The following is a 12,070-nucleotide window of genomic DNA, read 5'->3' on the forward strand; positions in this document are numbered from 1 at the left end:
CTATCAGAAGCATCTAATATTTGCCGTTTGGTCAAAGATGTTCAATTCTCATGGTAGACCATAGAAATAAAAACAAGTGGAAGAAAGGAACATCCAAGTGACTTGCACAGGTCTAAGGCCCAAATCATGTTCTACAAGAAGTTACCCACTGCACTGAGTAAATTTTGAGTTGGCAAGATACTACCCAAGCTACTCATTCTGAACTTCTAAATAATTTTCCTGGAGGCACCCATCTCATTAACTAGTCAAAAACCCAGATGCTTAAGTTTTGACTTCTAATCTTCTATTAAGATTATACACCTGAAGGCATATGGATAGGATGTGAACACATACACATCTTCTGCCATTACATCTACCCAATATGAGAAAGTACTATCCATCTTCCTAAATGAGTAGTGAATGAACTGACTACTAAAATAGCCAAATGAATACAGTGCACCACCTGCTAAAATATGATATGCTATTTTGAGGAATAAATAAATGAATAAAGCTTTGTGAAGTAGATTCCATAAACCCAGCTTTTTCATTTTCTTACAGTTAAGAAAAAGTAAAAATGTCAATTAAGCAGCTGTGAGATGCATCATGATGCTGTAACACCATGTGATTTAGCTGAAGTTAGGATACATATCCTAGCACACTTCAAGCTCTCTCAGCTACCTTGCATAGCATTATGCAGTTGTATTCTTCAGATCCTCGTTAACAATTTGTAAATTAAAAACAAAACACTACTCTCCCAGCATACCGGATTATTTTAAGAATTAAGGTATTTAAGAGAGGATGATCTATGACACTAAGTTGTCAGAGAACATACAAGTGTTTGAAGCATAAATGCACTACATTCTCCACAGAAATAATGTATTTGCTTCCTACTTATAGAGCACCATCTTTTTATGTCACTTTTTGGGCAAAATGAAAGCCTTCTGTGCTCCATCATTTGCTTTACTATACCAGGCTCCATTAAAAAACTTTAGATAGGACATACATCCATACTCTGTAAAATATCAAAAATTTCAACTTTCAAGACAGACCTGGAGTCTGTGTTACTTCAGAACTGCAGTAAAAAAAAAACATTAATTAAGCATTAGGAACATCACAGGCTTCTGCTTGTTGACATAGCTTTGTCAGCCACGGGTATAAAAAGATTACAGCTTTGGTCAGCGCAGTTCTCTAAATTAAATTACCTTTAAAAAAAAAAAAAACACTTTTTACTCATAGGGAATTATTTTTACAGAAGTAAAAACAGAGTCCTCTTAACTACACAGGCCTCTAGGTTAGGCATGATTCACTAATTCCAATATGATAACATCAGCAAAGCATTCAATACTAGCAAGGCCACTCCTTCAGATATGTTACTTTCAACCTATTTTTCCATTGTGCGCAGAAAATGTGCCGGGAGATCTATTTCACTGTTTTAAACTTAAAATAGTTTCTACCCAGTAATGTCTCCCACCCTGTCACCTCAACTCTCCAGAAGCAGCAAAATAGGAAAAACATCAAAGATCTGTCTTACAGCTGTTACATTACCTATCTAAACTGACTTTATTGCTGAAGTGCACAAAATCAAAACAGGTTACACATTATTGGAGACTATCTTGCTTTATTTAGTAAAATTTGCCACACAGATAATACCACCGTTGATTCAACAGGGTTTGCACCTAGAACCGCATGTCTGGCTTTAGGTTACTTACATTAAGACTTCTATCATCCTTTAATCTGAAGTATCTCCTATTCTGTTATTAACCACTCATTCCCTTTGATTCCACTAGCATTTCTATTCTAAGGATTAAACATTATTTGGACAGATTCTGTAATGTGTTTTAAAAAAACATTTAATTTAAATGAAAAGGTAAGTAGTACAGGAATTACAAATTGATTCTTGGGAATTTCTTTCAAGATTTTAACTCTTTTTGTTTTTTAAAATCAGTAAATCAGACTGTCGTTTTGCCCAGCAGGGTGTTTTCTTGTTCTTTTTTTTTGTTTTGTATTGTTTTGTTTTTTAAGTGACAGCCAATCTAAGAAATCTATGTTCTTTTAAACAAGCAATTTTAACATCTAGAGACAAAAATCAGAGCAAAACAAGCCATCACACCATAATTCGGTACTTATCTGGGATAGTACAGTAGGTTTTTTTCTCCATGTTACAATGGTAAAGATGAAGATAGTAACAATCCAGTCAGATAGCTGTAGTAAAAAGCGTTTTGCTAAATATTGACAAAGAACATTATTTGCTCCACAGATAAAAATCCATGAATCCAAAATAGATGGCATAGACGGACATGTTTGTAAATGTTTGTAGATGTTTGTAAATTGCAAGCCATTCAAGTAAAATGAATAGGCAAAATCATCATGAAAAGGAAACATATACCATCTATTGTACTCTTTTATTCTTTCAAGTATACAACACCATTTTGCTCTCTTTTTCCAAGCAAGAAAGTCCTCTGTATAGGACAAGATAGACTAAGGTCAATTTTAAAATTTGACTAGTACCAGTACACTACACATAGCATACGTATTAATGCACATATGAATAGTATATATTAATAGAAAAGCAAGAGTTGTTTTAAAACATTTTGACACTTACCTTCCTCGAACAATATTTTCCTGAAGAAGTTCATGAATAATATTTTCTATATTAGACACATTCACTTTATTGACAAGACCGTTGATTGACTTCTTCAAAGCTTCCCAACTCATCCTCTGATAAGCCAAGCTATTACAAAGATATCAAAAATCACTAATTCAGATAAATCTGAGTGAGATAGCATCAAGTAATTCACACAAATTCACACAAATGTGAATGTAAGTTGCAATAAATAAAGGTAAAAAATGTACACCACAAACGTGAAGACTGGTTCACAATTGTATATATAGCTACTAGGAACCACCAAACCAATGTGACGTACTAAAATTAGTTCTCTGCAGACATTCTATAACCTGATATGTTCAGTTTTCTAAGTTATCCGCCCCCCCTCAAAAAAAAAAGTTCATGCTCTGCACCCTACTTTTCCAATAACATTTCAAATCAGAAGTAGGTCCAGTCTAATTTGGATTTTTACAGAGACAGGAGAAGAAAGGAGGTTTTCAGAGAAACATTTCTCTTACCTTTCTTCTGATAAACCTACACCTTCAAAGATGGTTCATAATCCTTAAAATGCATCCTATTTTTACTAGCATTCCCTAAAACCATTAGGTTTTTATTTTACAGTAGACATTCTAGTTTGTTACCTTCAACTCACCTATTTTTATCAGTGATTTGTTCTTGCATCATCCTGAGTTTGGCAGGTGGAATATATGCTCCACCTGTGCGAGTAAGGATTGGATCCAGCTCTTCTCTCTTTTTCTTTGAGGGAGGCTCATCATGAGGAAGTGAGCTCTGGGGCACCGACCTCTCCGGACTTCTACGATCCGGGGATGAATATTTTCTCTGCCTCCTTCGATCAGATTCTCTTTCCCCCCATTTCTCATGGTGTCTATCTCGCTCTCTTTCCATCCTTCTAAAAAAAAGAACTCAGATGTTGGTGAAATGTTTTCATCTTTTATTCTTTAAAATGAAAGAAAAAAAATCGTAGTGATTAAAAAAGGCTTGATACTCACCTTCCTTCTGAAGTTCTGTCATCATAGTAGTCCCTTCTTGAATATTCCTCATACCTGCTGTCATCAGAGTATCTTCTCTCTCTGGGAGATGGAGACCTGTCACGCTCTGCATCCCTATCCCTACCCCAAAACATAAATTCTTAGTAAAAGGTTCAGTAAAGCTATACTAATACTTCCCATATTATTTGTTACACGTATACAAGTAGTTGCACTTCTGCACTCTATACTGAGTCTCAGTATATTCATCATTCAACAGAAGATGCGTACTTGATAACAATACATTGCCAGCAAAAGAAAAATTATCAAGATTAAGAGACGACCATAGAATAAAACTCCTTCTAGAGCTCAAAATTAAATGCTAAGTGGTACTAATATCAGCTACCAAAGGCAAACACAGCACTGTGCATTCTTTGGACCATACGTATGCATTCATGTCATCCACTTTTGCTTATGTAGCTTTAAACAGAATAGGTGCTATTAGAAAAAAAATGATATTGCGCTTAGTACAAGTAGTTTCATTTCAAGCAAAATGCAAAATTAAAACAAAATTGCCAATAGTTCATCTCATGTCCTGGTAGACTGCACTTCAAATGACATTTCTGTGTCTCCTGCTGGCATCATAATCTTGCTCTAAAGTGAGAATTGTGGTATCAGCAATACAGGGGTCCAAGCAAGAAGCTGGAATTTAATTTCCATTTTTAAGTCCCTCGGCATTCTAACTAAATGCTAAAGAATTTTAAAATGTTTAGTTTGCAGAATAAGTCTATTTAATGACTGCTCTCACAACATGCAAATAAATCTATTCCATTAAACCTACAATTATTTTTCAATGATGAGTTATGATAATACGTAAAAAAAAAAAAAAAAATTACAGCAGATTTTTTTTTTCATTTTAACTACGGGAGGTATGTATACAAGGCATAAAAGTTAGCCATTTCTACCTGTCTTCTGGAGACAAACTTCTCTGGCATGAACTGTAGCTTTCTTTCCTCTCATAACTGGAACTATGCTTTAAAAAAAAAAGAAAGAAAGAAAGAAATTCAAGCCAAACATTATATTATAAATATTTTGGGCAGACATTTCTTTGAAATGGAAGTTGAGTATGTCTTTGATTCCCCACTCCTTACAAGAAATAACTGTCATCAAATAAAGTTAATAGTAGTCAGGCTTGTAACAAGGATAGATAGTTCTTCAAATAATACATAGTTATGCAGTTGAACTCCATTACAGGATGTTGTAGATGCTAAAAATTTACATGAGTTCAAGGAGAGAAAGGACAAACATGAAAAAAACTAACATTGGTTATTAAATGCACAAAACTCTATCTGGCTCAGGAAGTTGCAAATGGACCTGAAATTAACTCAAGGTAGAAAACAAACAAAAAAGCACACTTTTTTTTCCTCCTCAAAATAATACAAGGCATGATAGTACACTAAGTTTCCAAGAAGTCCATAAAAAAAAAAGTTCTGAAAGATACAGTGCACATACTGCATCTAAATAAAAAAAAATTAAAAAATCATGGTGTTAACTATATTACTACTGAATAGATGGTAAGAGTTGGGTTTTTTTAGGATGATTTATTCCCACGAGGTCTGCATCTGCTTTTCACCAAACAGACACAACAGGACATGTGTTCAAAGGAGTAAAACAGTGTAATGGATGACTGTATTTGGGAGCTGGTTCTCATGTCTTCTTGCAAAAAGCAGCTATGCTTGTTGAACAGCTTGGCACCCTCGGCTCTTTGTGACGAGTCATCCTGCTACAGGCTACATTCCTCTTCCTAGCCCATTTCCATCAAAATGATAAACTGAAAGTGTTTAAAAAATATGATTTTGCTAAACTGATTTATTTTGACAAACAGATTAGGGAAGACTATCATGACTACATGACTGGTAAGACAAGAAGAGAAATTAGTGAATCCCTCAATCATCTCTGTCAAAAAAAAAGCAGTCAGAACAGCTGGAACCAAAAGAATGAAGACGATTATGCAGGGCCAAACTCCAGAAACAAGGAGAACAATACTGTTCTACTCTCCCTTCTCAAATCTAGCACACTTGACATATGTAGCACTTGTAAACCATTAAACTAGAAGAAAAACTTTGAATTTAAATTTTTCTTGTTGCATTCCTAAAAATCACCCTTCAATTCAGAAATGCATTACACAGCTTTTAAAAGGAAGATACCTTTCACAGTAAGAAATATAACTGTCACATTTAAAGCAATGTCAGTAACTCCTATTTCTTGCCACTTCCTGTCTCTGTATCTTTCCATTTTGACATCACTGTTGATATTTCAACACTCCTTTTCCCCACTCCTCCATTTGTTCATGTTCTGTTTTCGCATTCATTCACTTCTCACCATTTATTTTGTTTTGTCATTAAATGTAAATAATGTTCAGGACATCCATTGTTAAGACAGAGAGTGTTAGCTAACAACTGTAATTCACTGACTTTAGCAGCAACTTTTCTTCTACAGCCAATTGATATCAGTTACGGATATTGTTCATTTCACATTCAGGCTGTTTTACTCGAAACACCGTCAATTAGAAATCCTATCACTAGAAACACAGAAATAATTAAAGAGTAAAAGGCAACACAGGAAGACTATGATCTGCATAAGCCTTCCCCAGAGATCATGCTGGTTTGGTATCAACTTAAAGATGATGCTTCATGTGTTAACAACAAGGTGGATCAAACTGGAGAGCACAGGGAGAAATATTCCAATTCAGATCAGGCCTGATAGCATTTGGGAAGGAGGAAGAAAATATTAAAGCAGATGAATGAAGCATGCAAATTTTATTTATTTTAAACAAAAATCTACATTATAAGTGAACAAGTACAGCATAAGTGAGCAAGTACATCATTGAAAAGGATTCCATTGCTACCTATATGAGGTACATAGCAGTAACATGCTCACAAATATTGGGTAAAATATTTAGATGTTAAGTGTTTTCCAAGTGTGACAACAGAACTTTTAAAAGTACACCGCCGATCAATAAAATAACAGCAAGGGGGGGGGGAGGGTAGGTAGAGGGGGAGCTGTATTAAGAAAATTTAATTTCCAATCGAGTGAAAAGGAAAAGTGATGAATTAAAACCTAAGAGATAAATACAAGACTTTCAACATAAATTTCCATGCTCTAATCCCTCTATAAAAAAACCTCCAAACTGTAGTATTCCAGAACTTAACAATACCTACATTTATTTGTGCCACCCTGCTCTTCATTTTGTCTTCTACTTTTTAAATGAAGTTCTGAATATGTAGAAATGAGGAAATTCAAAGTGTAGTTCAGTGTATCCAGAACATTTCACCTACAAAAGACAGAATACAATCAAACCCTTCTACTGCTGCACTACCTAAGACATATTTATATATCTACATATTTTAATAAGTAAAATAAGGAGAACATCTTATGACTTTTTAATCATGATTTTTCAATGAAATACACTTTTTGAATAATTCTTTTGCCAACATAGAACAGTTATTTTTAGAAAGAAAACAATTTAAAGCTTCATTTTAGGTATCTACTTAAATTTTTAAAATGAAAGAGAATCTAGGATTCTTTCCACTCTTCTCTTGCACTCAAATGTTACTCTATCAGAAGATGATTGAAGTTTACGTAAATTTAACCTAAGCATCAGTGTCTTGAGAGGCATGAGCTGCCATCAGGCATAACTGCCAAAACACCAGAATTAAAATTGAATTCTGGTGTGTTCAAGATTCCTACAAAAAGCTCAGCTCAGCAAATGAACGTCTGTTCCTTGCAATAGTTATTGCATATGGAAAAAATCAGAAATATGCTCACACAAGTCTTATTTGGTATATGAATAGATATTGAAGTTTAATACGCTACCACGGCCCAGCAATTTGCAGCTTAACCTGTAGCTGAGCCAGCAGGAAGAGCAGAGGCCTATCTCTCAGCTACGTGAATTACCTACTCCATCGGAAATTTAAAATAATACGCCACACTGTCAACTGAGTGGCCGCAGATATTTGTTTGCATCTTATTTCTGTTAAAGGTGCTAATGCACTAAAAATACCTAAACTCAACTAGAAAAGCTCAAACATAAGAATCTTGCTCGCACTGAACTGTGACCCTACTATTATTTGCCACTACTTGTACTCTCCTGTAAGATACTCCCTCATTGTCTCATCAGCTAAAGTGGAAGAGGGGAAAAAAAAAATACTTTAATTCATACTGTTATCATGCTACGAGATCTGTAGTAGGAGCAAAAAGAGCAGGCAGAAGGCTGAAAACAACTCCTTTAGCTTACAGATGTAAGTTAAGAGTATTTTGATTTTCAAATCACACTTGACAGAAATTAACAAAAGCAACGCATTGCTTTCCAAATTCCTGAAGACGAACACAGACAGTTCCTTCTTACTCTTGTTTTTATTATCTAACTAGGTAAGAACTTCCTTATTTTTGTTTTTATTAATTCCCAGTTTCAAGGGGCATTACTCCCAGTAACAACACATTTTGAAAAATCTTTAATCTAGCGGTTGCAAGCAAGCAGTAGTCGGGATTAAATCCAGGTAAGAAGCAGCAGCAGAAGTGCAAGCCTGGAGCAAGAGACAGGGGCGCGGTGCAGCCCCTCGCCAGCCCCGCCAGGGCACTACCAGGGCGCGCAGCGAGCGCCTCTCACACCGACACCGCGTTTTAGGCTGTACTTCACGGGCAGGCTTGAATACTTCCTTAAAACTAAACTACCCCCCCCCCCCCCCCACTCACACGCACCCCGCAGATCAGACCACTGAAGCCCGCGTAACACAGCCAAAGCAGACGAAGATATTTAAGCGGCAGCTGGGAGTTCACCAGCAGCAGCACCGCCGCCGCGGGCCCGCAGCGGGTCGCCCGGGCCGGCGCAGGCGGCCGGGCCGCTGGGCCACGGCCAGCCGCTCGGCCCGGCGGCCAGGCCCCGCCAGCGGACGCGGAGGCCCCGGCCCGCCGGCGCCGCCCGTAGCGCCAGGCCCGGGCCCGGCAGGCACGGGCCGCGCCACCGCCCGCCCCGCCAGGCCGCGACCCCCCAGCCCCGCGGACGGGCCTGGCCGGCGGGCCGCGCCCCGGCGCGGGGAGCGGGAGCGGGGCCGGTTCGCCTCCCCCCCCGCCTCAGCGCCGCGCAGCCCCACGGGGGGACACGAACCCCGCAACGCTCCCCGCACCTACCGCCCGCCGCGGCACGCCTGGAAATGGCGTCACTTCCGGGCGGCGCGCCCAGCGCAATGAAGCGTAATGGCCGCGGCGCGCGCGACACCAGCGCATGCCGGGAGCTGTAGTTCCGCCGGGGCCGCGGCGGCCATGTTGGCGGCGCCGCCGCAGGCCGTGCTGACGGCGGGCGTTTTAGGAGCGTTATCCTCATCCGCTTTTGTTCCTTTTCAGTCTTTTATGTAAAATAAAAACGTTAGTACAGTTTATTGCAGGAAAAAAGCCAGGAAATTAGCTGATGCAGTGAATATCTCTGTGGTAGATGTATTGCTTATTTCAGCGCAGCTTGGATTTCTCTGTAATGCTGACGCTAAGGAGGCTCAAAAGTTGCTATCAAATATGCAAGGTTGCCGTCCAATAAATGTTTAAAAAGTACTTTTTGAGGAAGAGAATCTCTCCAAAGTCTTGCAGTATCTCCCTAAAATCTTAATGAATTTAGTACATCCATCCCTTCAATAAAACCTGCGCCTGTAGCTCACATACCTGTTGCTTAAATAAGAGCTGCTAGTTACACATTACCAGAGTTATGTCCAGGACTTAGATTGTTGTAATAGTAAATACACACATTCAGTGCTACAATGTTATTGGGAGAGCTGCTAACCATTTTCAGAGCCTTTTTTTGGCCTCTGAAAATTTAAGCTAATGGGGGCATCATCGATTTGCACTACTGGGAAATTGGTTTGCTACGGGTACGAATTTGTTGGGACTTTGAAAAGTAATTAAATGCATATTCTGAACCGCATAGGGCAAAAAAAAAATAAATAAATAAAAGGAGAAATGCTACGTAAGGTCTTAAAATGCTTACATTTCATTTTTAGCTTTTGTAAGATGATGGAAATAAGCTTGTAGAGGACACAGTATGGATCAGGGTCAGGCAAGTATTAACTCAGCAAAGAGCCAGATGGTTTCTGCAGGGACATCTGTAACCGAGCGGCGTGGTGGGGTCGGGGAGGCGAGAGGCTGGTGCCAGCACGAGCCGGGAGTGCGTGTCCTCGTACTGGAAACGGGATTCCTCCGGGGCGGGAGAAGGTGGCGATGGGGTGGGCGTAATGCTGCAGCTGGGGCGGGGGGAAGCGCGCCGTTTTGGTTGTCGTGGTAACTGCACGTGCAGGATGGCTCAGAGGGGAAAAGGGGGCTTAATCTCCGCTCGGTTTCCTGATGCTGGCGAGTCTCACGCCGCGGTCAGCAACAGCATGGGGAAACAGCACGCGTGGACAAAAAATGGAGCGATGCATTATTGCCTGAACAGCAGGGAAACGTTACTGAAATCGTGCAGAAAACCAGCTAATTCGGTACACCGTGAAACACCAAATGGGCAGTGAAATCGAAATGGCGTGCTAAGGAAAGCAAACCGGAGATGTTTCATTAAGAAAACACTGAATGTTGAAATTTATGCAACAATGCAGAAAATGCTGCAAGAAAAAACACCTCTTAGAAAGTAGAAATCTCAGTTAGTCCTTTTTTGAGGAAAATCCCTTTGACAGCAATTTACTAGAAATCTCCTCCTGACTCATTCTGAAATGTTTATGGTTTAGGCAACAAATTTGAAGCTCCGTGCTTTTTTTTTTGCAAAGTATACCTTGCAGTGTCTTCCTGCTGCTTTCTATAAATTGTTTAGTCTCAGGAATTTCTAAAACGATTTCTTGTTCGCAGCAATCACGCGCAGTTGCTGGAATAGCTAGCTTTTTGAATGGCCTTTCAGAACGTTCATTTGCCACCTCCACTGTTCAGCAGTCATGTTCTTCCACTGGGGCTTGATGCATGCCTGCGTAAGTCGGTACTCGTTGTGGGAACGATGCAAGCCTTCTGGTTTTGACGGACTGAGGCGCTGATTAAGAACAGATGGTTACTGAAAGGATGGGAATATTTGTGACCCTCAGTAATGAAGAAACTTTAATTTGTACATGCTCTATAAGATTTGTCATTACTTAAATACATGCATACAGAGCACTGGAAGAGAGCATTAAATACTGAATTGTGTTTACATGTTTTACACTTGACATTTTATTCATTCCTAACATTATGGAAATACAGTTTTTATTTTGTGAGAATTTTCTTGGGACAAGACTATTTGCACTAAAACAAAATGCTTTTAAATTCTACTGATAAAAACTCATTCTCCTTATTATGCCCCATGAATTGCTTTGCAAGATCAAGGCTATAACATGCTCGTTATCTAACGGGACTGTTGTCTTGATTAAAGTAAATTATGGATGGGAGAGTTTGTAGGGTTGGGCTCTAACAATTGTGGGCCTGATATTATAAAGCAAATAGCATGAGCTTAACGTGATGACTCTGGGGCCTTATTGCTTCATTATTTTTTGGAATTTTTTGATGTTTGCCATGCAGGTTTTCTAAGGGTAAAGGACATACTTAACTATATAGCTTACAAATATTACTATAATTGTTTCACTTTAAACAGGGCTTGGTTTCTGTCACTAGGGGGTTCTGTCATGTCAGATGATCTCCAGTGACATGATGACATCATATTGTTCATACAACCAGATGCTCAGCAATATTATCAGTTGGAAGAATCAGTCCTCCCCAGCATTTATGCTCATGAAGTATATGTTAGTAAATACGAAGTGATGTTTTCTGATTCAAAAATGGGAAAATGTTTTAATCATACTAAATTTCATATAATCATATCTGAAGACTGAAACTCCATTCCACTGAAAAATGTGGGAAACACTTGACTAGTGTATATATAATTTATTCATATTAAAGCTATGCCCTAGTAGCTACCATAACCTATTTCCAAGTTAAAATTCAGATCTAGCATTTTGTTCTGAAAAAAATGGATGGAAGCCTTTAAGACCTTATCATCCTTCTGGGGGCTTTGGGAAGAAGTATTGGTTTTCATGCATGTACCTAGATGGCTTGGTATTATTGACTGAAAAAACATATAAAGGGAAGAATACATGTAGTATATAATAAAATAATAGTTTATGCATACATTAGGAATCCACAATATTTGTTTTAATTCTTCAGTCATCAGTTCCCAGGATTCCTAAAACCTCTTCCTTTTCTTTTGGACATACACATCTCTTAGTAATGAGACCCATATTGAAAATATGTCCATGTCTCCTTTTAAGATAAAAAGGACTGAGATTGACTTAAATTCATGTTTATCTTTAGAGCCTACAATCTAAATTCCTGATCATTTCTAGAGTTATTATTTCCTGATTTGCAAAGCACAATAGGAATATGTAAATAAAGGTACTGATCATTTCAGCCACTGTATATAATAGAAATCTAAACTAGTCTGAAT

The 12,070-nt window shown here is 38.5% G+C and overlaps 1 protein-coding gene across 3 annotated transcripts in view; it reads right to left on the reverse strand.

Annotated features, from left to right (window-relative positions):
* The window catches only part of CWC22 (CWC22 spliceosome associated protein homolog), a 31,897-nt gene extending 23,103 nt beyond the window's left edge, over positions 1-8,794 (reverse strand). For 2 of the 3 annotated variants that reach the window (XM_062578385.1, XM_062578387.1), the window contains exons 1-6: positions 8,761-8,794; positions 6,792-6,904; positions 4,536-4,603; positions 3,595-3,714; positions 3,237-3,494; positions 2,582-2,710 (exon numbers count right to left, since the gene is read on the reverse strand). In XM_062578385.1, coding sequence (XP_062434369.1) covers positions 2,582-2,710; positions 3,237-3,494; positions 3,595-3,714; positions 4,536-4,603; positions 6,792-6,818 — 602 coding nt within the window. In that variant the 5' untranslated portion in view covers positions 6,819-6,904; positions 8,761-8,794. Of the gene's footprint in view, positions 1-2,581; positions 2,711-3,236; positions 3,495-3,594; positions 3,715-4,535; positions 4,604-6,791; positions 6,905-8,331; positions 8,355-8,760 lie in introns of those variants that run through there. The other variant, XM_062578386.1, reaches the window with a different exon arrangement.
* Positions 8,795-12,070: the final 3,276 nt, after the last annotated feature.

The sequence above is a fragment of the Rhea pennata genome, chromosome 6 (assembly GCF_028389875.1).
Source record: "Rhea pennata isolate bPtePen1 chromosome 6, bPtePen1.pri, whole genome shotgun sequence".
Lineage (NCBI taxonomy): Eukaryota > Metazoa > Chordata > Aves > Rheiformes > Rheidae > Rhea > Rhea pennata.